Here is a 26,830-nt window from a genome sequence, read left to right as displayed (position 1 = left end):
GGTTGTTTTCAGTTTCTGGCTACAAATAAGGCTTCTAGAAACATTGTTGAGTAAGTGTCCTTGTGGTATGATTAAGTATTCTTTTAGCATATGTCTGAGAGTGGAATTGCTAGGTCTTGCTGTTGCTAATGTTTGGCTGGCTCTTGAAAACCTATTTATAAAATTTTCCTTCAGCAGACTACATACAAAGAAAGGTGATTAGCCCTACCACACTAGATATGGCATGCATTGTTGATACCTATGGGAGTCCTGCACCTTTCAGATTGGAAATAGAATATTAGTTGTGTTTGGGGAGAAGCATAGGAGGAAGAAAAAGGAGGATAGTAGGGAGGGAAAACTGGTGACAGAATGTAAAATAAATGAATTTTAAAATATTCTATGAGGAAAAAAGAAATATATCCTGTATTATGATTTTATCTATATAAAACTATACTAACCATAGCTATAACATTTCTAACAAGAAAAATGTCAACCACATATGATATTTTGATGGTTAGTGACCCACATCTTCCTCAATACAATCTATATGGATCAGCAATCACTGTATTCCCATTTTAGGAATAAAGAAAATTATGTAAAATAGTGTAAAATATATTAAATGAGGGTTGGATACATGGCTCTGCAGTTAAGAGATCTGGCGGCTGTTCTAGAGGTCCTGAGTTAAATTCTCCATACCAACATGGGGGCTAACAACTGTTGAAGACTGTAGCCCATGGTATTCCATGCCCTTTCTGGTGTGCATACATACAGACAAAACATCCATATACACAAATAAAGAAACCCCTTGTTTAAAAACTTTATATTTTAAAAAGTTTCAATAAATTGACCATTGTTAAGAAGTTGTCTGCAAAACACTATAATACTAAGTTAAGTGTTGTCAGATACTAAGGTACAGGCCAAGTATTAATATAGCTGAATATTAAAGAACTTCTGGACTGGTGAGATGGCTAAGTCATTAAGAACTTTTGCTGTTCTTCTACAGGATCTAGGTTCAATTCCCAACATCCAAAAGGCAAATAAAAACTGTCCATAATCCCAGTCTCTGGGCATATGATACACTCTTCTAGCTTCTGTAAGTAAAATTTACTATATGGTGTATAGGTACATATGCATACAAAATATCCATATAAACTAAACAGATAAATAGAATTTAAGAACTTTAAAATTACAAAAAAATGAGGTAGTTAGTTATCATCTGATCATAGCTGTCCATGATGAACACATGGCAGACAAACAATTTGATGTTGTTCTTGTTCTCAAAAAGGTCAAATAGAATTCATCAAGGAAGGAAACACAATGCCATGAATTCCAACTGTGGAGAAGTGCTTAACTGCCAGATGGTCTTCCTAATTATTGGTGAAGGTCTTCTAGAATTCAGCATATTCTTCTTGAGTGATGTTATCAGGATTTATGGTCCAAAGAGGTTTAGTCTTATTCAGTTCTTCCTGATCAATGTGCTTCTTATTAATCTTCTTTGTCCTCTACGTTGGATTCCCCCATCTTCAATCGTAGGCTTCTCTTCATCATTCTTATCCTTCCTATTTTCACCTCTCTCTTATTCTGCCTCATCATCATTGATTTCCTTCTCGGCTTTGTTATCCAAATTTAAGGTGAAAGGATAGCCTATGAACTGTGACTATTTCCTAATTCCTTAACTGCCTGTCCTCTAAGTATTCTGTCTTCTCTTGTTTGAGGTGAAGGATGAGTTTGGTACCCCAGCCAATGGGCTCATAATGGTCTGACCCAACTGAAGATTCCATAAGAAGAATACTCCTAGGCATACTACTCATCACGATTGTGCTTTGTGATCATAACCACATTCTCTGCCATTAGATTGTCCAAGTACAATTAGACACCAAACTGCCAAATCATAGAGATGTCTGCACCAGCCTGGAGAACCTCTATGAATGCTTTTATTCCAGAATTAGAAATAGTTCTCACATTATATGTCAGATATCAGCCTTGGTCAGGACAATGCCTTTGCCCAACAATGTCAGGGTTCACTCCTGAGGACTCAGGATGATGTCATTTTTTCAGTCCTTTAACGCTGTCACACTTGGAATGTTCTGTCAGGCTTTCATAGTGAATCTTATTCCAGGCACCAGAAACATTACAGATTAACTCCATAAGGAAAATTTATTGGTTCGAATAGATGGTATTGATGCTAAGTTTTATATGTTGAGTGATTTCTGCCTCTTCCTCTACATGGTGCATTTCCTTATGCATCTTGACAAGAAAGCCAAATAATAGTGCAGAGTGGGGTAATGTCAGACTGCTATTGTCTTACAAGCCAAGCATAGAGTGCATTGAAGAGAAATTCACATGAGAATAACTCATGAGAGCTTATATTTACAGGTTTTAAGCAACTTTGGTAGAAATGTATACATAGAGAGATAAGTTGGTGGCTAACAGTGAGTCATGTTCTCACAGAGTCAATTCTGAGAACACAGGATGAAGCTCACAATCACCTGTAGCTCAAGCTATAGGAATTGAAATCCTTTGGTTTCATCTCATACCTGCATTCATGTGCACATACCCTCACCACTACTACACACACCCCTGCCCTGAGCGCACACTCTCACTGAAAGACCCCTGCCCCTTAGCCCTTTCTTTCTCAAGTTTGTCTCCTCTTCCTCCTGTCGGCGGCTTCCCCGATCCCCACCCCCAGTGGCCTTCCCCCGCCACCTGCCGCACACCCGGCACGAGAACAAGCACCAGGTGGGCCGGCCCGAGAACGAGCACCAGGTGGGCCAGCACAAGGGCGAGCACCAGGTGGGTCGGCATGAGAACAAACACCGAGTGAGCCGGCCTGGAGCCCTGCCCCTGGGCCCCTGCCCGATGAGAAACACTCCGTCCCAAGGTCTCCGCCCCCAAGGTCAGCCATCTGGACGCGGAGGGAGGGGGAATTGAGTCTGTTGTACCAGACACCAGACCTTGAGAATATGCTGATCTGGAATGGCTCTGTGTCTCATTTGAACCATCCAATAGAAATGATTCTGTATTTCGCCTCATTTGAGAGACTCTATGTTTCACCTCATTTGAATAACTCTGTACTTTGCCTCATTTGAATAACCCTGTATAGCGCCTCATATACATTGACCAATGGGAATAGCTCTGTACAATGCCTCATTAGAATTATCCAATAGAATCCCTGCTCCTAGCTTGCGCCTTTTTCCCTATATAAGGACCCCTTTCCCTTGGCTCGGGGCGCTTAGCCACACAGAAGCTAAGTCGCCCCGGGTACCCGCGTCTCCAATAAAGCCTCTTGCTTTTGCATCCAAGTTCGTGGCCTCGCTGATTCCTGGGTGCGGGTCTCCTTCTACGAAAGTACCTCTTCGGGGGTCTTTCATTTGGGGGCTCGTCCGGGATTAGAGACCCCCACTCAGGGACCACCGACCCACGTTTGGGAGGTAAGTGTTGTGCGGATCCGCTGTTTTGTCTTGTCTGGTCTGAGTCCGTCTTGTGAATTGCGCTTGCGTTTGTAGTATACAGCTGTGTACATTTGTATTTGGCGGCTCCGAGAGGAACTGACGAGTTCGGACTCCCGACCGCGGCTCCAGGAGACGTCCTGGTAGCGTTTGAAGCCCTCGGCGTGAAGGATTTGTACTTTGAACTTGGGAAGCCCTCGGCGTGAGGAATTTGTACTTTGAACTTAGATCTATGACTGGACATTTTCCTAGTCTCTTTGGAGAAGGCCCTCGGCTTGAGGGATTTGCAATCTTTACTGGGGACGAAGAAGGAGGGCCCCCTTTTTCGACCCCCTCTCAATTCTTACTGTCGACTCTCTGTCGAAACCGCGCTGCGAAAGTCTGTTCTGTGTTATTCGGTCTTTGTCTTGTAGGTATCATTTGTGTCCTCCTAAGTCTAGAAACTATGGGGCAAACTGTCACCACTCCTTTGTCCCTAACACTCTCGCACTGGAGAGATGTACAGGAATATGCTCATAACCAATCTGTTGATGTGCGTAAACGCAAATGGATTACTCTTTGTTCTTCAGAATGGCCGACCTTTGACGTAGGCTGGCCGCGAGATGGTACCTTTAACCCCCAGACTATATTCCAGGTAAAAGAGAAGATTATGGATCCTGGACCACACGGGCATCCCGATCAAGTGGCTTATATCATCACTTGGGAGGCTTTGGTTCAGGACCCCCCTCCCTGGGTACGTCCTTTCTTACATCCCAAGGGCCCCTCTCTCCTTCCCCCCTCTAACCGCTCCGACCGACCCATTCCTTCGGCCCCTACACCTCCCACTCCTTTGATTCCTCCCAACCCCCCTTCCCTTTCCAACCTTTACCCTACCGCGGTGAAAGACACTAAGGCTAAAGAAAAGAAGACACCTAAGGTACTCCCCCCGGGAGAAGACCTGTTGGTTGATCTATTAACGGAGGAGCCCCCGCCATATCCGCCACTGCCGCCCCCACCAGAGGCAGAAGCGGACTCCGCCGCCTTGGCGGAAGCGGCCCCTGACCCTTCACCAATGGCTTATCGACTAAGAGGTCGCAGGGAGCAGCCCGTTCCAGATTCAACCACTTTGCCCCTCCGAACTGGACTGAACGGCCAACCTCAGTATTGGCCATTCTCAGCATCGGACCTCTATAACTGGAAAAATAATAATCCTTCTTTTTCTGCAGACCCCGTGAGGCTGACATCTCTCATAGAGTCGGTCCTCACGACTCACCAACCCACCTGGGATGATTGTCAGCAGCTGTTGCAGGTCCTCTTAACCTCGGAGGAGAAACAGCGCGTGCTACTAGAAGCACGAAAGAATGTCCCAGGAGCAAACGGGCAGCCCACCCAGCTGCCCAATGAAATTGATGCGGCTTGCCCTCTTGAAAGACCTGAATGGGATTTTACCACCGAAGCAGGTAGGAACCATCTACGTCTCTATCACCAGTTGCTTGTAGCGGGTCTCCGGGGGGCAGGACGCCGACCCACTAATTTGGCCCAGGTGAAGCAGATAATACAGGGTGCGGAGGAATCACCTGCCGCTTTTCTAGAGAGATTGAAAGAAGCGTACAGGATGTATACTCCCTATAATCCGGAAGATCCAGGTCAGGCCACCAACGTTTCTATGTCCTTTATTTGGCAATCAGCCCCGGACATAAGAAACAAGCTTCAAAGGCTAGAAAATTTACAGGGATATACACTCCAAGATTTGTTGAAGGAAGCAGAACGTATTTTTAATAAGAGGGAAACACAGACAGAAAGAGAAGAATGTTGGAGGAAGGAAACCCAGGAGAGAGAGGAAAGACTAAGACAGGAAGCAGAGGAAAAAGAGGTTGCGAGAGACCGTAAGCGGAATAAAGAAATGAGCAGGCTATTGGCCACAGTAGTGACAGGCCACAGACAGAATAGACAGAGGGATGACAGAAGGGGGCCCCACCTGGACAGGGACCAATGTGCTTACTGTAAAGAAAAAGGACATTGGGCAAGAGAATGCCCTAAGAACCCCCGGGCCAAGCTTCCACGGCCAAGGGCTTCTGACCTCCTGAACCTAGAAGACTAGAGGAGTCAGGGCCAGGAGCCCCCCCCTGAGCCCAGGATAACACTGCAAGTCGGGGGGCATCCGGTCACCTTCTTAGTCGATACAGGGGCACAACATTCTGTTCTGAATCGGTCACCCGGACCCCTGAGTCACCGGACTGCATGGGTAGAGGGAGCTACAGGCGGAAAGCAGTACCATTGGACTACAAATCGGCAGCTCCAGCTCGCGACCGGTAAGGTTATGCATTCTTTCCTCCATGTGCCAGATTGCCCCTACCCCTTACTAGGACGGGACCTATTGACCAAATTAAAAGCTCAAATACACTTTGAGAGGTCAGAAGTCAAAGTCACAGGGCCAGAGGGAATTCCCCTTACCATCTTGACAATGTCCATAGAAGATGAATATAGACTCCATGAAAAGAGGACTAACTCGAACAATCAGGAAACCCTTGACCACTGGCTTGCAGAATTTCCCCAAGCCTGGGCTGAAACAGGAGGAATGGGCCTTGCCATTAACCAGGCCCCAATTATAGTAACCTTAAAAGCTGCCATCCTTCCTGCATCCGTCAGACAGTATCCAATGCCTAAAGAAGCCTGCAAAGGAATTCGGCCACATATTAAAAGGCTACTTGAACAAGGGATTCTGGTGCCCTGTAAATCTCCTTGGAATACACCCTTGTTACCCGTTAGGAAGCCAGGAACTAATGACTACAGGCCAGTGCAGGATCTGAGAGAAGTCAATAAAAGGATAGAGGACATACACCCTACTGTCCCCAACCCTTACAATTTGCTGAGTGGATTGCCACCTAACTATACCTGGTACACAGTCTTAGATCTTAAAGACGCTTTCTTCTGCCTCCGCCTGCATCCCACCAGCCAGCCTATATTTGCCTTTGAATGGCAGGACGCGGCCCTTGGAATCTCTGGGCAGCTGACTTGGACTAGGCTACCTCAAGGGTTTAAGAATAGCCCTACCCTTTTTGATGAAGCGTTACATCAGGACCTGGCAGAATTCCGGGTTAGGTACCCTGCTCTAATCCTCTTACAATATGTAGATGACATTCTCCTGGCAGCCAAAACCAAAGGGGAATGCAAGGAAGGCACTCAAGCCCTCCTCCAGACTCTTGGGAGCCTAGGGTACCGGGCATCTGCCAAGAAGGCCCAGATATGTCAGAAACAGGTGACCTATTTAGGATACAAGATAAAGGATGGATGGCGATGGCTAACGGAAGCCTGTATGGGAGCCATCTTAGACATTCCCACCCCACAAAATCCCCGCCAACTGAGAGAGTTCTTGGGAACGGCAGGCTTCTGCCGCCTATGGATTCCCCGGGTTTGCCGAAATGGCGGCTCCCCTCTACCCCCTCATTCGGCCAGGGGTTGCTTTTAAATGGGAAGAGCCCCAAAAGAAAGCCTTCACAGACATCAAAAAGGCTCTCCTTGAATCACCAGCCCTGGGTCTACCTGACTTAGTTAAGCCATTTGAACATTTTATAGATGAGAAAGAGGGCTATGCTAAGGAGTCCTCACCCAAAAACTGGGGCCTTGGAGAAGGCCCACTGCATACCTCTCCAAGAAATTGGATCCTGTGGCATCGGGATGGCCACCCTGCCTTCGAATGATTGCCGCTATAGCCCTGCTGGTAAAAGATTCTCACAAGCTAACCTTGGGGCAGCCTTTGACCATACATGCCCCTCATGCAGTTGAGGCAGTCATCAGACAGCCTCCAGACAGATGGCTTACTAATGCCCGAATGACTCATTACCAGACTATGCTGTTAGACAAAGACCGGGTCCACTTCGGGCCTTTGGTGACTCTGAACCCAGCCACCCTGCTCCCCCTCCCTGGGGAGCCCGAGGCTCATGATTGCTTACAGGTATTGGCCGAGGCCCATGGGGCGAGATCCGACCTGACTGACCAGCCTCTACCCAGTCCGGACCACATCTGGTTCACGGATGGAAGCAGCTTTTTGCATCAAGGAGAACGAAGGGCGGGCGCGGCAGTCACCACAGAGAATCAGGTAGTCTGGGCCCAGGCACTCCCCCCTGGAACTTCCGCGCAGAGGGCAGAACTCATAGCACTCACGCAGGCTCTAAAATTGGCAGAAGGTAAGAGGCTCACCGTGTATACAGACAGTCGTTATGCCTTCGCCACTGCCCATATACATGGAGAAATTTACAGACGGAGGGGGCTGCTTACCTCCGAAGGGAAAGACATTAAAAATAAGGAGGAAATCCTCGCTCTCTTAAGGGCTCTTCATCTGCCCGCCGCCTTAAGTATCATACATTGCCCTGGACACCAAAAAGGGGATTCTTTTGAAGCAAGGGGCAATCGAAGGGCAGACTTGGCTGCCCGAGAGGCGGCCCTGACCACAGACACCACTAACCTCCTGGCTCTAGAGCCCACCAACAACCATCCCTCCCCCTCATGGGACTATGAACAAAGAGACATCCAAACCCTAGAGAAATTGGGAGCCACAAAGGAACCAAACGGGGATTGGACTTATGAAGGAAAGACTGTCATCCCCTACCGGGTAACCATTTTTACATAAAATGACACATCTGAGCTCCAAGAAGATGCGGGAGCTCCTCGAACGAGAAGAGGAATTCAATTTCCTTTTGGGGAAGAATGATATTCTAAAACAGGTAACTGAGCAATGTGATGCGTGCGCCCGAGTCAACGCATCCAGACTGAAGCTTCCTCCTGGGAACCGGGTCAGAGGCTACCGGCCCGGAACACATTGGGAGATAGATTTCACTGAGATTAAACCAGGTAAATATGGATACAAGTATCTATTAATTTTTGTAGACACCTTTTCAGGATGGGTTGAAGCCTTCCCTACTAAACATGAAACAGCCAAGATCGTTACTAAGAAATTGCTTGAAGAAATCTTTCCCCATTATGGGATGCCTCAGGTACTGGGAACAGACAATGGGCCCGCCTTCGTCTCCCAGGTAAGTCAGTCAGTGGCCACCTTGTTGGGGATTGATTGGAAATTACATTGTGCTTATAGACCCCAAAGTTCAGGACAGGTAGAAAGGATGAATAGAACAATCAAGGAGACTTTAACAAAATTGTCGCTTGCAACTGGCACTAGAGACTGGGTCCTCCTACTCCCCCTAGCACTCTACCGTGCTCGTAATACCCCTGGACCACATGGGCTCACACCCTTTGAGATCCTGCATGGAGTACCTACTCCTATCATTAACTTTCTTGATCAAGATGTCTCAGATTTTGCTAACTCCCCTTCTCTCCAAGCTCATTTACAGGCCCTCCAACTAGTACAACGGGAGGTCTGGAAACCCCTTGCTCAAGCTTATAAAGACCAGAGGGACCATCCCACCATCCCCCATTCCTACCAGATCGGGGACACCGTTTGGGTCCGGCGTCACCAGCCAAGAACCTTGAACCCCGCTGGAAGGGACCCTACATCGTTTTGCTTACCACTCCCACCACACTCAAGGTAGACGGCATTGCAGCTTGGATACATGCTTCACATGTAAAGCCAGCCCGACCCACCGATTCAGCCACTGCATCAGAATGGACTGCACACCGCACTCAAAATCCTTTAAAGATAAGACTCTCTCATACACCCTCCTGTTGATTGGTTGTCTGTTTACCCCCCATGTAGCAACTAACCCCCACAGGGTTTATAATATCACCTGGAAAATAGCCAATCTAGGGACCGGGGAAATAGCCAACCTCAGCACTTATATAGGGACTCTACATGATGGGTTCCCTCCTCTCTATGTCGACCTATGTGACTTAGTAGGGTCTGATTGGGATCCCTCTGACCAGGAACCATTCCCAGGGTACGGATGCCACCACCCTGGGGGAAGGATAGGAACAAGAAGCAAGGATTTTTATGTTTGCCCCGGCCATAAACCAACTCATGGCTGCGGGGGGCCACAGGAAGGGTACTGTGCAAGATGGGGATGTGAAACCACAGGGGAGGCTTACTGGAAACCCTCTTCCTCTTGGGATTTCATCACTCTCAAACGGAGGGAGATCCCAGGGTACGCAGGGAAAGGACCATGGAGATGTGGGCAAAGAGCCTGCGGACCCTGTTATGATAGTGCCGGAGGGGGAGGTTTTCAAGGCGCCACCCCCGGAGGAAAATGCAACCCTCTCATCCTAAGGTTCACAGATGCTGGAAAAAGGACTACTTGGGATAGTCCTAAAGTCTGGGGACTCCGGCTGTACCGAGCAGGGAAAGATCCGGTGACCTTATTCTCCCTGTACAGACAAATTACTCCCCTAAGCCAACAATCAGTCGGGCCAAACACAGTAATAGCAGACCAGAGAGCCCCAACCCAATTCCAAGTCCCTGAACCCCCTACCGTTCCTAAAGCTATCACTCCTACACCCAGGTGCTGTCATCTTCTCCCCAACCCCAGACGCCCTAAACATCGAGATAACCAGAGACCCTCCAGGTACCGGAGATAGATTATTACAATTAATCCAAGGAGTTTACCAAGCCTTAAATTTTTCAGACCCCAACAAGACTCAGGAATGCTGGTTATGCCTAGTTTCCCGGCCCCCATATTATGAAGGCGTGGCAATACTGGGCAACTACTCCAACCAGACCTCAGCAGCTACCAGTTGTGGAGCTGCTATGCAGCACAAGCTCACAATATCTGAGGTCTCAGGAAAGGGGCTATGCATAGGCAGGATTCCTCCCTCACATCAAGAATTATGTAACCAAGTAGAGCCATTATCTCAGGACAGCCGATACCTTGTTGCCCCTTATGGAACTTATTGGGCTTGCAGTACTGGGTTGACTCCCTGTGTCTCTACCACTGTTCTCAACACCACCATTGACTTTTGTATATTGATAGAACTTTGGCCCAAAGTCACATACCACCAACCTGAATATGTTTACAGCGTACTAGGGAAATCAACCCGATATAAGAGGGAGCCAATATCCTTTACCGTGGCCCTATTATTAGGAGGGATAACAGTGGGGGGCATAGCAGCCGGCATAGGGACCGGAACCATTGCCCTACAGGGAATTAATCATTTTAAGCTTCTACAACAAGCCATGCACACGGATATCCAGGTCCTAGAAGAGTCAGTCAGTGCACTCGAGAAATCCTTAACATCACTCTCTGAGGTGGTCCTGCAGAACAGATGAGGATTAGATTTATTATTTTTACAGGAAGGGGGGCTATGTGCTGCCCTCAAGGAAGAATGCTGTTTTTATGCAGATCATACAGGAATAGTTAGGGACAGCATGGCCAAACTTAGGGAAAGGCTAAAACAGAGGCAACAGCTATTTGAGTCTCAACAAGGATGGTTCGAAGGATGGTTCGCTAAGTCCCCCTGGTTGACTACCCTTATATCCACGCTCATGGGACCTCTGGTTATTCTATTTTTGATCCTCATATTTGGTCCCTGCATTCTGAACAAACTGACTCAATTCATCAGAGAACGACTATCTGTTGTACAGGCCTTAGTCTTAACTCAACAATACCATCAGCTAAAGCAAATAGATCCAGAGTATCCAGAGACCTCTGAATGAAAGATTCCATTCAGTTACAAGAGAAATGGGGGAATGAAAGACCCCTGCCCCTTAGCCCTTTCTTTCTCAAGTTTGTCTCCTCTTCCTCCTGTCGGCGGCTTCCCCGATCCCCACCCCCGGCGGCCTTCCCCGCCACCCGCCGCACGCCCGGCCCGAGAACAAGCACCAGGTGGGCCGGCCCGAGAACGAGCACCAGGTGGGCCGGCCCGAGAACAAGCACCAGGTGGGTCGGCACGAGAACAAACACCGAGTGAGCCGGCCTGGAGCCCTGCCCCTGGGCCCCTGCCCGATGAGAAACACTCTGTCCCAAGGTCTCCGCCCCCAAGGTCAGCCATCTGGACGCGGAGGGAGGGGGAATTGAGTCTGTTGTACCAGACACCAGACCTTGAGAATATGCTGATCTGGAATGGCTCTGTGTCTCATTTGAACCATCCAATAGAAATGATTCTGTATTTCGCCTCATTTGAGAGACTCTATGTTTCACCTCATTTGAATAACTCTGTACTTTGCCTCATTTGAATAACCCTGTATAGCGCCTCATATACATTGACCAATGGGAATAGCTCTGTACAATGCCTCATTAGAATTATCCAATAGAATCCCTGCTCCTAGCTTGCGCCTTTTTCCCTATATAAGGACCCCTTTCCCTTGGCTCGGGGCGCTTAGCCACACAGAAGCTAAGTCGCCCCGGGTACCCGCGTCTCCAATAAAGCCTCTTGCTTTTGCATCCAAGTTCGTGGCCTCGCTGATTCCTGGGTGCGGGTCTCCTTCTACGAAAGTACCTCTTCGGGGGTCTTTCATCACAATCCCATATATACATATTATTCAGCAAAATAGTATAAATTCATAAAACAATAAATGTAAAGACGGCAATTATGAATTGCTTCCAGTTGTTATATCATTTTTATGACACTAAAGTCCCAATGTATTTCATCTTTCTTAGCTCTTAGGTTTTTTTCTAATAATTTTCATAAAACTTGTCTAAAATGAATGTGGTAGAAAATTGGTTAACAGAGAAACACATAACGTTTAGCTTTATTGAATGTCTTAAGTAATTTTGTGGATAATCTAAATAAAATTGTTGAAATCATGTGTAAATATTTACCGTTTCTATGAATACATCTTTGGTGAAATTTATTCATGTTTTCTTTGAGAAAAATTGATTTCTATCTAAATGTTATATTTTTCTTCAGATGAAAATGTAGCCTGTTACCTCTTGAAATGTTGTAGATATCCAGTTTCCTCCTATTCTTGGCTAAGTGATAGCTGAACAGATGTACAGTAAAATTATTATTTTCTGTAATAATGTACCTTCCTTCCACAAGCAACTTTCTTGATTTATTTCACATATCACAAATGACTTTATTATTGACTTTTGTTAGCTGATTATTTTCTTTTGAGAGTATTTGCATACAACTCTATTCAAAACTAACTTTGTAAAGTCAGTATATTTTTTCCAACTTTTTTATTTGAATTAGAAACAGGATTGTTTTACATGACAATCTCAGTTCCATTCTCCCATCTGTCCTCCCCTACCCCCCAACTAAAACCTTATCTGTCACATATCATTTCTGCTCCCCCTGGATGGTGAGGCTTTCCATAGTGTGTCATCAGAGTCTATTGTATCCTTTGGGATAGGGCCTAGGCCCACCCCCATGTGTCTTGAATCAGGGAGTATTCCTCTATATGGAATGGGCTCCCAAAGTCCACACCTATGCTAGGGATAAATACTGGGCTTCAACAGGAGGTCCCGTATATTTCTGAGGTTTCCTCACAGAAACCCATCTTCCTGGGGTCAGGATCAGTTCCATGCTGGTATTCCAGCTATCAGACTGGGGAGCAAGATTTCCTGGATTTTCAGGTCAGCTGTTTCTCTGTCTTTCACCATCATGTCTCTGTGCTCTTCTCTGGTCCTTCTCTGCTTCTGGTTACCAGTTCAGATTGGTGATTAGTTATGGATGTCTGATTCTACTTTCACTAGCTGCTGGATGAAGGCATATAAGTCAGTCATTAATCTCATAATCAGGGGAGGGCATTTAATGTAGCCTCTCCTCCGTTACTGAGATAGTTAGCTGGTGTCATCTTTGTAGATCTCCAGACATTTCCCTAGTGCCTGGTTTCTCTGTAAACCAAAAATGTCCACTCTATTATGATATCTCCATTCTTGACTCATACTTTCTGCTCCCTCATGTCCTCGGCATCCCTCTTCTTCTCCCCTTCTCATTCCCCTAGCTCCCTCCCCACTAAAGTCAGTATTTTATAAAATATAGAATGCAATTGAATTGAGTAGTTTTTGTTGCAACTAAGTTGATGAGTTATTTACAAAGCTTCATATTCTGAATTTTTTCTTATTCCAGATAGTTATTTATGGGATTTGATAGTATGAAATGTTCAAACTCAATTATTCTTTGCCACAAGAATTGATTAATTTCTTTTGCAACCCAATGTGATTACCTGTTTATAACTTTAAATAATAAGCACCAAAATACTGTGATAACACTCACAGTAAGATTTTCTGTTCAGTAGTAAATATTTTGGTATATATAATAATTGGTGTTCTATATTTAATCTATCATTTCTTCTTTACTTTTTGTTTCTTTCTTTGTTTGCCATAAATATTCTTATTAAGCATGCCTTCCCCTCTTGTCTAAGTCTCTTAGTTTTGGGATAATCTGTCTCAATTTTAAAGTCAATTGCCTGATTTCCTTTTCAGTTGTCAGATTTTTTTTTACTGTCATACTGCATTTGCTTTCTATTTCTGTGGTAAACCAGTGACCAAATGCAATGTGGTGAGGAAAAGTTTTACTTGGCTTGGAGGCCACAATTTGTCATTGGAGGATGATGAGGCAGAAACCCAGAGACGGGAAATAAAAGAGTACCATGGGAAAGTGTTGCTTACTGACCTGCTTTTCATGACTTGCTGTAGTAACCAGTCTTTGTGGTACTTCAGGTAGATCCAGCTGACTTGCCCAGTTCGTGCTGAAGAGGGGGATTGAGGATTGAAAAATGTGAGGTAAAGATATTAAGGAAAAGACAGAGAGGCAGAATAGAGACAGAAGGGCAATACAGTGAATATTGAATATACCAAGGTTATTTTTCAACATTCTTATATCCCTCAACCAAAAAGGAGAAAATGGGAAAAGACTTTTTTATCATGATACAAGAAAGAAACAGATGCTCTTCCTTAATTCTCCAAACATTTAGTAACCACACCTTAGACAAAGTCACTCATTATCTAGCCTTGAGAGTTAAGAGTAACCACACCTCTGAGCAAGTATTAGTCATGGATGTCTTATCTAAAAAACAAGAGACTTGCAAGACTCCTATAGTAGCAACACCTTAGACTTTTAGGTCTTATTATTTTAACCTTGAAACATTAGTATAGTTTTGAGTTCTCTGACCTCAAGCCAAGATGAAGTAGAGTCATTTTTATGGAGCCTGGAGGTTGGGATATTCACCAATCTGATTACATGTAAGGCCAGTGGAACATCCTCTCCACTATTGCTAGGATCTAGGTGGGGTCATCCTTGTTGATTCTTGGGAGTTACCTAGCACTGGGTTTCTCTCTAAGGACAAAGTGGCTCTATCTATTATGATATATCTTACATTGCTCTTCCACTGCACCCCTCTCTATCTGGCCATCTCTTTCCCTCCTGCTATCATTCCCTTCCACTCCCTTTTCAACACCTCCTCACCCACAGTTTATTCTATATATCTCATCTAATTTTCCTTCTCATGGCAATCCATGTGTTCCTCTTAGGGTCCTCCTTGTTACCTGGCTTTTCTGGAGCTGTGGATTGTAGCTTGGTTATCCTTTGCTTTACATCTAACATCCACTTATGAGTGAACACATACATCTTTTTGAGTTTGGATTTCCACACTCAGGATGGTTTACTCTATTTCAATCCATTTGTTTGCAAATTTCACCAAGTCATCATTTTATTTTCTTTACAGCTGAGTAGTATTACATTGTTTAGATGTACCACCTCTTCTTTATTCATTCTTCAGTTTAGGGTCATCTAAGTTGTTTCGAGATTTTTTGCTATTATGAATAATGCTGCTATGAACATTGTTGAGCTCAAAATTTTAATGTATAGTCCCTGTAAAATTCCATATCCTCTCACAACAATTAGGAAGTTTGTTATTACTCATTATTCCATGAAATTTCTTTATCTGCTTTTATTGAAAAATGTCACATACATGATTCTCATTTGGTAATATTTTCTGTTTAATACCTTTTAAAATAATTATTCTTTATACCTCATCAATAAATTATAATAGCTATAAGTGATGGTTTTCAATATTTCTCTCAAAAAATTTCTATGCTAAGTCTATGGGTATTATAAATGCATACCTTATTCAAAAGAGTATTCTGGTAAATATGAATGATACTTCCTCTTCTAGTGTTATGAAGTTCACTATCTAGAATTTTATACAAAAATGCTGAATTTATTTTCCATCCTTTTATTATTCCATTTACTGGGTAACAGTCATTGTATATCTGGAATTTTACCTATTTTAATGATGACTATAATCCTTTCTGACTTTCACTCTTCCTCCTAGGTGGATTAAAACAGATCTAGCAGAGTATATCTTATTTACCATGACACAAGAAGACATTAATAAAGAGGACATGTTGACAAAACAAATCAAATAATTTAATGACTTTCAGCTAGATAAACATAGTCTTGCTTAGAGGGATAATGCATGCTTTGTCCAAGACCTGTCTGTGGTAATGGCAAGGTGCTGTCACAAAATCTGACAGCAGAAGCTATCGCCTTTATCCTTTCTGAACATAATTCTTCTACTCTGAACCTTATGACAGGAGAAAGGAGGAGATAGAGACAATGTATCTGAAGCCCAAATGTGATAGAAAATTATTCCGACAGTAGATCTCTGAATTACTCCAATGTTGGAAGTATGGTTTCACTTAGGTAGGAGAGTAATCACTCTTCTAGAATTTCCTAATATTATTTTAGTTGATTATTTTATGTTATTGTTCACATTGCTGCATAAATTAATTGCACCCTACCTGAAAAATTAGTTGTTTTCAAAAAATAATACTGTGTGAAATGACAATAAAATACAAAGTCATGTCACATCCAATACCTTAAAATAAATACCACTCCAGAAAAGATTATCTATTTGCAGCCCAGATGCTTTCCTGATATCTGAGATTGGCCACATGGTTTTACATATTTTGAAATGATAGGATTTGTCCACATTATTACATTTTAGTAATTTAATGCTCTGAGTATAAGGATGGTCAGACAAATAACAGAAGTTGAAATTAAGGCTATCTAACATTTACCATGTAGGAAATCAAAGTGTTTTGATCCATTGAGAATTTGGGCTTGGCTGGTCCTAAACACCATATGGATTTTTTAAGAAATTAAGAAACAAAATGTAAAATGGTTCCTCAGATTCTTAAGACCCCAGTAACATATTTTTCTTTCTTGGTTCCAAAGACATTGCAACCTATCATAAGCAAAGTAAAACACGTTACATGGGGGACATTTTTTGAGTGATGGGAAGAAAGAAATTCATTTCAAAGCAATGGAAAAATATTATGATCAACTCATATGTCACATAGTACTAGTTGTGAGAATTTTTGTAGTTCTTGGCAGCACATAAAATATCAGTGCATTTTAAAGTAATGAGTACTCACTGTTCTCCAGAGAAGCAAAACCCACATTTATATTATGTGAATTTATAAATAGAGGAATAAGAGAAAGAGATAGATATACATGGGTTGAAGGAAAATTCATTTGAGGGAAATGGTTTATGCTATTAGGATGAGAGAGGTAGTGGTGAAGGAAGACATTTGAGGGAAAAGTTTATTTTGATTTCCCTACACACTAATGCAAGCTGAGTAGTCCCAAGAACTTAGTCCTACAGTTAGCAATTTTGTTTAAAATCCAGGGGCCAATGGTTAATGTTCACTATTAAAGATTTCAGTTTCAAGATCTGAGGAATGTCTATATTTCGTATTTCAATTTTTATTTTATGCTATAATATTTAAAACAATTTTAAATTTAAGTATAATTTGAACATATTCTTCCTCTCTACCAAGTCTTCCAAAATATTCTCCTCTTCCTTAGACACCCAAATTTAAGTTCTCTTTCAAAACTAACAAACACAAAATAATACCTCTCCAAACCAATAAAACAATATGCTAAAATAAAACATGAACAAATACAAACAACAACAAAATAACTAAATTCGAACCAAGTCAAAGCACACAGAAAACTGTAATCTATTATATGCTAGTTAATTTCTATGGATCATGAAGTCTGTCCTGGAGTGGTGGATATACCCAATATCACTCTATTGGAGAAAACTGATTTCCTTTCATATGAAGTAGAATTGACATTTCATTTGTTAACTTTCCCCCTAGTAGCTAGGCATTAATTAATTAAAATATAACAATGTAAAATTAGAAGCAAGATTGTTTTACATGTCAATCCTAGTTCCCTCTCCCTACCTTCCTCCCCTGGCCCTCCACTAACACCCTACCTATTTCATACACTTTTTGCTGCCCAGGGAGAGTGAGGCCTTTCATCGGGGGTCTTCAGAGTCTATCATATCCTTTGGGATAGGGCCTAGGACCTTCCCCATGTGTCTAGGCTGAGGGAGTATCCCTCTATGTTGAATGTGTTCCCAAAGTCCATTCCTATGCTAGGGATAAGTACTGATCTACTAAAAGAGGCCCCATAGAATTTCGAGGCCTCCTCATTTACACCCACATTCCTAGGGTCTAGATCAGTCCCATGCTGGATTCCAGGCTATTATTCTGGGGACCATGAGCTCCCCCTTGTTCAGGTCAGCTGTTTCTGTGGGTTTCACCAACCTGGTCTTGACCACATTGCTCATCACTCCTCCCTCTGTGCAACTGGATTCCAGTTCATTTCAGTGTTTAGCTGTGGGTGTCTTCCATCAGCTGCTTGATGAAGGCTCTATGGTGGCATATAAGTTAGTCATCAGTCTCATTCTCATTATCACTGGGGGGAGGAATCAGCATTTAAATTAGCCTTTATTGTGTTGCTTAGATTGTTAGTTGGTGTCATCCTTGTAGATTCCTGGACAGTTCCGTGGTGCCTGATTTTTCTTTAAACGTATAATGGCTCCCTCTATTATGGTGTTTCTTATCTTGCTCTCCTCTATTCTTCCACTGATTCAACCATCCTGCTCCCTCATGTCTTCCTTTCCCCTCTGCTTCTCCCATTCTCATTCTTCTAGCCCCCTGTCCCCTCCCTCCATGTTCCCAATTTACTCAGGAGATCTTGTCCCTTTCCCCTTCTCTGCAAGACCATATATGTCTTTCTTACAGTCCACCTCATTTTCTAGTTTCTCTGGCAGTGTGGGTTGTAGGCTGGTAATCCTTTGCTCTATGTCTAAAAACCATATTTGTGTGAGTACATGCCATGTTTGTCTTTTTGTGACTTGTCTTTTTGTGACTGGGCTACCTCGCTAAGAATTGTTTCTTCTACTTCCATCCATTTCCTGTGAATTTATGCTCAGTAGTGCTCCATTGTGTAAATGTAAAACATTTTCTCTATATAACCAATTCTTAATGAGATGTGTCTATTCCCTCTAGTTACTTATGCTATACCTACTCTCCATGGTACTATACATTGTTCCTTTGTTATCATTTACTGAACAGGTAATACCCACATAAGAGGAACAGCACACAGTATTTTCTTTTTGGCTCTAGGATGCTTTATTCAGAATGATTTTGTTCTAGTTCCATTAATTTACCTAAAAATTTCATTATGTCATTTATTTTACAGTGGAATAATACTCAGTTGTGTAAATGTATGAAATGTTCTTTATCCATTCTTCTATTTAGGGACATATAGGTGGTTTCCAATTTCTGTCTATTATGAATGATAGAGCAGGAATAATCATGGATGAACAAATGTTTCCAATGATAGGATGAAAAACCCCTTGGGTGTATACTCAAGAGTGGTAGATTTCAATCTTGGAGTATATTGATACCCATCTTCTTGATGAACCAACACACTGTTTTTCATAAGAAACTGTATGCATTTTAAATCCCACCAATGGATGACAGTTCCCTGTGCTCCACATTCTCATCAGTATGAGCTATCATTTTGTTGTTGATCTTAGTCATGCTGAATGGTATAAGATGAAACCCCTGAAAAATGTAGGGTGGAATCACCAAGAAACTTCAGGGAAACAACATGAATATATTGTGTTGAGAAAAGGTACCAAGCCATGTGGTAGACATTATATAAGAAATATGGGTTAATTTAAAATGTAAGTGCTAGTTAGTAACAAGCATAAGCTACTGGTGAAGTGTTTCTTATTAATAAGAAGTCTCTCTCTATATATGTATATTTGGGAGCTGGCTGTTGGGACAGAAAAATCTACCTTCAAATGGCACCCAAATTCCAGCCATGTAAATCCACCTAAGACCTGAGAAGACTTCAAAGAGGGTTATAATCACACAGAAACAATTATAACAGAGCCAATTGTGGTTTCTTATATTTGTGTTTTTCCTGCTGGCCACAATACAGAGACATATCTCCTGGCAGCTGCCTGCATGATTGAGCCTCCAGTGCACCAGGAACTGACACATGTGGCTTATCTCTGTGTTTCTGGTTCACATTTCTAAATTTTCACTTCCAGATTTTTTTAATGTAAGTTATCTGTATTGGTTCTATTTGTGCTTCCCTGTCTTGGATGGTTTTACTAATTTTCTTCTGTGTTTTTAAACATTTCCTTACAGTAAGTATTTATTTCTTCTTTAAGGACATCAGTCATTTTCAGAAAGACTGTTTTTAGGTTCTTTAACAAGTTCTTCATCTATATTAGTATATATGTTGCCTATCATGGCAGGATTCTAGGCTTTATTGGAGACACATTGTCCTGATTGTTATTGAATGTGTTTGATAATTTTTTATTTTCTTTTCCAGATACCAAAGCAAAACATTTTTTAAAATTTATTTATTAGTTCAAGTTAGGGAACTAGCTTGTTTCACATGTAAGTCCCTTCTCCCTCTCCCTCCCCTCACCCCATTCCTCCTCTCCCATCCCCAAATTACCCCCCACCCCATCCACCCACCACTCCTCAGGCAGGGTAGGGCCCTCAACGGGGGCTCTGCAGTGTCCTCCAAATGTGTTTGATAATTTTCATTCAATATTCTTATATCTGTCTTGTCTTTGTTTGGTAGGCCTTTTATTACACTTTTGTTTCTGCTTCCTTTAGGGTTCATAGCTAAATCTAGTGTTTCTGTGTTGAATGTTAGGGAATTTTTCTGTGGTCATGGTAGATGTGGACAGTAGTTTGATGGCAAAATGAATTTCTGGGTGTTAGGACCTGTGACTTGGGCATGGGGGTGAACTAACTTGGTGAATGCTTTACAAGTTTGTAAAATTCAGGATGCTCCACTAGGATCAGCTTAGGTAGTCCCCTAAGAATAGAAGAAATGAATGAGAGGGGGCATAATCAGAAAACTAGCAATACAGTTGTGGATGAGAATGAGGTGTTGGATTTGGAGGAATGAAGGAAGAAGTTATATCTGCTAATAGACTATATAATCTGTGTGTTCTGGAGGAGTACCTGCTTGAGGTGGCACTGGAATAAAGCAGGAAGTTCTGGGAGGGGGTTGGGTGGGAAGATCTGTTGCACCCACTGGAAACCAAGGTAGGAGAAATAAGCAAGGCTGCAGCACATGGTCTTTTATGGAGAACTGAATGAGAATGGGATTTTAATATGAAGGTGCAGAATGAGAGGCAAAGGTCCCCAGTTAGGCTACCTACTTCCCATATTTCATTTTGAATTCAAAGGCAGAAAATAAAACCAAAAGTAAAAATCTGTACCAAACCACATGGAAGAGTACAGGATATATATATATATATATATATATATATTATATATATCTACTCCATAAATGATTAGCAAAGCAAAGAGCCCTCATTTGCTAGAATTAGAGAGATGGCTCTGTGCTTAATTTGTGATATAGAGTACTTATAATGCTTTAAGAAATCCATATCATGACACATGGGGGTGGGCCTAGCTCCTATCCCAAATGATATGATAGACTCTAATGGCACTCTATGGAAGGCCTCACCATCCAGGGGGAGCAGAAAGGATATGTGATAGGTAGGGTTTTAGCTGGGGGGGTGGTAGGGGAGGACAGGAGGGAGAAGGGAACTGGGATTGTCATGTAAACAATCTTGTTTCTAATTCAAATAAAAAAAATCTGCAAAAAAAAGAAAAAGAAATCCATATCATGACATAGATCCTGAGAGATTTTTAACATGGGATAGAACACATTCTTTTATTTTATTTAGAGAATATATTATTAGTTTTTGTAATCAAACCCACGTGGATAAGACCTTACATATATAATACAGTGTGTTACCCCTGTACAAATGGAAAAAATTAAGTTCAACATTTCTAGACCAATATGGTTGTTGATTTCTGTACAAAGCCAACTCAACACGGTAAACTAGGATAATTTTTTCCAAAGTTGACAGCACAGCTAAAGTTTCCAAAAATTCAAATTATATATGTATATATATATATATATATTATATAAAAGACCAATAATAGCAGTATGTTATGCCTCAATAGTAGCAACAACCTTTCCAGGTTCTGCAGTCATTTGAACAAAATTGTAGAGACATCCAGCACACTCCATTAAAAAAAACAACAAAAAAGTAAAAAACAAAATCCCAGAAAACAGCACAGTTCTGTTACTCTTGTGGTACCTGGCACCATATCTGTCTACTTTTGTGCCAATACCAGGCTGTTTTCAGGAGTATGGTTATATTATAGAGCTTGAAGTCAGGGATGCTGATGCCTCTGGAAATTCCTTTATTGTACAGGGGTGTTTTGTGTATCCTAGGTTTTTTTGTTTTTCCAAAAGAAATTGAGTATTGTTCTTTCATGTTGTGTGAAGAATTGTGTTGGGATGTTGATGGAAATTGCCTTTAATCTGTAGATAGCTTTTGGCAAGTTTGCCGTTGTTACTATGTTGATCCTACCTATCAAAGAGCATGGGAGATCTTTCCATTTTCTGTTATCTTCTTTAATTTCTTTTTTTATACCCAACCAAGTTCTTACCATACAGGTCTTTAACGTATTTGTTTAGTGTTACCCCAAGATGTTTTATGTTTTTTTTGTTGCTACTATAAAGGGTGATGTTTCTCTGACTTCTTTCTCAGCACAATTATCATCTGTATATAGTAGGGCTACTGATTTCTTTTGAGTTAATCTTGTATCCTGCCACTTTGCTGAAGGTGTTTATCAGCTGTAGGCATTCTCTGGTAGAGTTTTTCTGGTGCATTATGGAAACTATCATATCATCTGCAAGTAGTGAGACTATGAGTTCTTCCTTTCCAATCTGTATATCTTTGATCTCCGTTTGTTTTCTTATTGCTCTAGCTAGAACTTCAAATACAGTATTTAAGGGATATGAAGAGAGTTGTCAGCCTTGTCTTGTTCCTGATTTTAGAGGAATCACATTGAGTTTCTCTCCAATTATTTTGATGTTGGCTGTCGTTTTGCTGTATATTGCTTTTATTATGTTTAGGTATGTTCCTCATATTCCTGATCTCTCCAAGACCTTTATTCTGAAGGGATGTTGGATTTTGTCAATGGCTTTGTCAGCATATACTGAGATGATGATGATGTGTTTTATCTTTTTCAGTTTGTTTATATGGTGGATTGCACTGATAGATTTTTGAATGTTGAACCAACCCTGCTTCCTGGGGATGAAGCCTACTTGATCATGATGGATAGTTTCTCTGATGTGTTTTTTGGATTTAATTTGACAGTATTTTGTTTAATAATTTTGCATAGATGATCATGCAGGGTATTGGTCTGTCATTCTCGTTTTTAGTTGTGTCTTTGTGTGGCTTGGGTACCAAGGTAATTGTAGCCTCATAAAAAATGTTTGGCAATGTCCCTTCTGCTGCTATTGTGTGTAAACATTTGAGGAGTAATGGTATTAGCTGTTTTTGGAATTTCTGATAGAAATCTGCTTTAAAACCATCTGGCCCTGGGCTTCTTTTGGTTGGGAGACTTTGATGACTGCTTCTATTTCATTGGGGGTTATGGGTCGATTTAAATTGCTTATCTGTTCTTGATATAATTTTGGCAAGTGATATCTATCCAGAAAATTGTCCATTTCCTTTAGATATTCAAATTTTGTGGAGTACAGGTTTTCAAAGTATTATCTGATGATTCCCTGGATTTCCTCAGTGTTTGTTGTTATATCCCCCTTTTCAGTTCTGATTTTGTTAATTAGTATGCTCTCTCTCTGCCTTCTGCTTAGTTTGAATGGAGGTTTGTTTATCTTGTTGATTTTCTTGATGAACCAACTCTTTGTTTCATTGAGTCTTTTAATATTTTCCTACTTTTTACTTTAATGACTTCACCCCTCAGTTTGAATATTTCCTGGAGTCTACTCCTCCGGGGTGATTTTGCTTCCATTTTGTCTAGAGGTTTCAGTTGCACTGTTAATTCTCCAGTGTGACTATTCTCCAGCTTCTTCATGTGGGCCCTTAGTGCAATAAACTTTCCTCTTATCAAAGCTTACAAAGCATCCCATAAGTTTTTTTATGTTGTACCTTCATTCTCATTAAATTCTAGGTAGTCTTTAATTTCATTTTTTATTTCTTCCTTGACTCAGGAATGATGCAATTGTGCATTACTCAATTTCCATGACTTAGTAGGGTTTGTGTAATTTGTATTCTTGTTGAATACTAACTTTACAGCATGGTGTTCTGATAAGATACAGGGTTTATTCCATTTTTTGTATCTGTGTAGGTTTCCTAGGTTGTCATGTTATGTGGCCAGTTTTAGAGAATGTTCCATGTGGTATTGAGAAGAAGGTATATTCTTTTGTGTTTGGATGGAATGTTCTATAGATGTCTGTTAAACTAAATTGGGTCATAATTTCTGTTAGTTCTTTTGTTTCTTTATTACGTTTCTGTCTTGTGATCCTGTCTCGTGGTGACAGCAGGTGTCGAAGTCTCCTAATATAAGTGTGTGAGGTTTTATGTGTGATTTGAGATTCAGTAATGTTTCTTTTATGAACGTGAATGCCTTTGTATTTGGAGCACAGATGTTCAGGATTGAGACTTCATCTTGATGGACTTTCCTGTGATGAGTATGAAATGCCCTTCTTCATCTCTTCTGATTGATTTTAATTTGAAGTCTATTTTGTTACATATTAGGATTGCTACACCAGCTTTTTCCTTGGGTCCATTTGATTGGAATGTTTTTTCCCCACACTTTATTCTGAGGAAATGTCTGTTTTGGACATTGACATGTGTTTCTTCTATGCAGCAGGATCTGATCTGTCTTCGTATCCATAATATTAGCATGTATCTTTTTATAGGCATGTTAAGACCATTGACATTGAGGGATATTAATGACCATTGATTGCTGATTGTTGTTTGTTTTGGATTTGTCTTTGGTTGTGTTATGTGTAGATTTTCCCCTTTTTTTCTTTTGGTGTTTGGTAAAGTGGAATTATCTTTTGCTTATTGTTTTTTGAGTGTAGTTATCTTTGTTGGGTTGAAGTTTTCCTTCTAGCATTTTCTACAGTGCTGGGTTTGTGTACATGTATCGTTTAAATCTGGAGTTGTCATGGAATATCTTGTTTTCTCCATCTATAGTGATTGAAATCTTTGTTGGGTACAGTAGTCTGGGCTGGCATCCATAGTCCCTTATTGTTTGTAGAACACCTATCCAGGACCTTCTGGCTTTCAATTTTCAATTGAGAAATCGGGTGTAATTCAAATAGGCCTGCCTTTATGTGTTACTTGGCCTTTTTCTTTTGTTGCTCTTAATATTTCTTCTTTATTTGGTAAGTTTGGTGCTTTGATTATTATGTAGTGAGGGGACTTCTTTTGTGGTCCAATTTATTTGGTGTTCTGTAAGCCTCTTGTACTTTCATAGGCATATCCTTCTGAGGTTGTGGCACCTTCTTCTATACCTATTATTCTTAGATTTGGTCTTTTTATAGTATCCCATATTTCCTGGATATTTTGTGTTAGAGATTTGTTGGACTTGAATTTTTCTTTTGTCGATGACTGTATACCCTCTAGTGAGTCTTCAACACCTGAGATTCTCTCTTCCTTCTCTTGTATTCTGTTGGTTATGCTTACATTTGTGGTTCCTAATTGATTTCCCAGCTTTTCTATTTCCAGCATCCCCTCATTCTGTGTTTTCTATTTTTTTTTCTATTTCTGCTTTCAAGCATTGAAGTGTTTGAATTGTTTCCTTCACTTGTTTGGTTGTTTTCTCTTGGCTTTCTTTAGATTCTTTAAAGATATTTGTTTATTTCTTGAATTTTTGGTTTGTCTTTTCCTCCATTTCATTTATTGGTTTTTCTTCTATTTCTTTATGGGATTTTCTCAATTCATCTTGAAGGGTCTTTATCATCTTCATAAGATAGTTTTTAAGTCCATTTCTTCTTCTTCTTCTGTGTTGGACTTTTCAGGTCTTGCATGTGTGGCACCCCTAGGTTCTGTTGGTGTCATATTGGTCTTTCTGTTGTTGAGTGTGTTCTTATACTGTAGCCTTCCCATCCTATCTTCCAGTGGGTGCAGGTGGGGTCCCTACCTCTACTCTAGTCTCCTCAAGCAAAGGGCTGTGAGTGAAGGAGTTACCAAGAGAGGTGTGTACTAACTCAGGGTTTGTCTCCCTGCTTGGGCACGTCCACTCTGCACAAGGGGCAGGCCCAGGAAGCTTCGAGGATGGGGTGATGGGGTGAATTATGGCCATAGCAGCATCCAGACTCCACTCAAGTAGAGTGGCAGGCATAGGGAAGAGGGGGAACCAAGAGTGATGTGTGGGGACTCAGGGTGGGCCTCCCTGCCTGGGTGGGTCCACTGTACTCCAGGGGCAGGCCCAGAAAGATCCAAGGAGTGGGTGATGTGGGACTTGGGTCAGGGCAGTGCCCAGACTTACCTCAAGCAACAGGTGGAGGGAAGACGGCAGAGGGCAGAGGGGGCCATGGGTGAGGTGTGGCCAGACTCAGGGTGTGCCTTCCTGTCTATGCAGGTCCACTCTACTGGAGGGGCAGGCTCAGGAAAAAGCAAGGAGGGGATGATGGGGGGAGTTGGGGCCAGAGGAAAGCCTAGACTCACCTCAAGCAGAAGGCAGATGGGGACCAAGATTGAGGTGTTTCAGGACTCAGGGTGGTCCTCCATGCCTGGGTGGGTCCACTCTGTGGGAGGAGCAGGTCCAGGAAGAAGCCATCAGGGGATGATTGGTGGAGTAGGGCCAGACTCACCTCAAGCAACAGGCAGAGGGCAGAGTGGGGCCAAGGGTGAGGTGTGGCAAGTCTCAGGGTGGGCCTCTCTGTCTGGGCCGGTCCATTCTACAGGAGGGGCAGGTCCCGGAAGACTTGTGTAGGCAGTGATGGGGGTAGTTGGAGCCAGAGCAGCACCCAGACTCACCTCAAGTTGAGTGGCAGGCAGAGGGCAGAGGGGGAAACAAGAATGAGGTATGCAGACACAGAGTGGCCCTTCCTGCCTGGGAGGGTCCACTCTAGTCAAGGGGCATGCCCAGAAAGATCAGAGGAGTGGGTCGGGGCAGTGCCCAGACTGACTTCAAGCAGCAGACAGAGGGCAGAGAGAGGCCAAGTGTGAGTTTTGGCCAGACTCAGGGTGGTCCGTCCTGTCTGGGGAGGTTCACTATACTGGAGGGGCAGGCTCAGGAAGAAGCAAGTAGGGGATGATAGGGGGAATTGGAGCTGGAAGAAAGTCCAGACTCACCTCAAACAGAGGTCAGAGGGCAGAGGGGGAACCAAGAGTCCATGTTTAACTTTAAAATCCA

At 42.3% G+C, this 26,830-nt stretch overlaps 2 protein-coding genes and 1 pseudogene across 2 annotated transcripts; 2 read left to right on the top strand and 1 right to left on the bottom strand.

Annotated features, from left to right (window-relative positions):
• Positions 1-2,226, bottom strand: part of LOC113837693 — a 57,133-nt pseudogene extending 54,907 nt beyond the window's left edge.
• Positions 2,227-3,873: 1,647 nt separating this feature from the next.
• On the top strand, positions 3,874-9,327 carry LOC113837702. Its single transcript, XM_027432992.2, has 2 exons — positions 3,874-4,867; positions 8,295-9,327. Exons 1-2 carry the CDS (start codon positions 3,874-3,876, stop codon positions 8,951-8,953), a joined length of 1,653 nt encoding a protein of 550 aa, XP_027288793.1. The 3' UTR covers positions 8,954-9,327.
• LOC113837701 (MLV-related proviral Env polyprotein-like) lies at positions 9,012-11,022 on the top strand. The gene is given in 2 exon segments (XM_027432991.2): positions 9,012-9,850; positions 9,852-11,022. Coding segments are annotated over 2 exon segments (1,980 nt in total). The 5' UTR covers positions 9,012-9,026; the 3' UTR covers positions 11,008-11,022.
• Positions 11,023-26,830: the final 15,808 nt, after the last annotated feature.

This window comes from Cricetulus griseus, chromosome X (assembly GCF_003668045.3).
Source record: "Cricetulus griseus strain 17A/GY chromosome X, alternate assembly CriGri-PICRH-1.0, whole genome shotgun sequence".
Taxonomy (NCBI): Eukaryota; Metazoa; Chordata; class Mammalia; order Rodentia; family Cricetidae; genus Cricetulus; species Cricetulus griseus.
The sequence above is the reverse complement of the archived record's forward strand: the minus strand, read 5'-3'. Positions and strand labels throughout refer to the sequence as shown.

What these genes read in the sequence shown, in the direction of transcription:
- LOC113837702 (XM_027432992.2), top strand. Translation starts at nt 3,874, where the DNA reads ATGGGGCAAACTGTCACCACTCCTTTGTCCCTAACACTCTCGCACTGG. An exon ending in GGATTTTACCACCGAAGCAG is followed by an intron (nt 4,868 to 8,294) that starts GTAGGAACCATC and finishes TAATTTTTGTAG; the next exon opens with ACACCTTTTCAGGATGGGTT.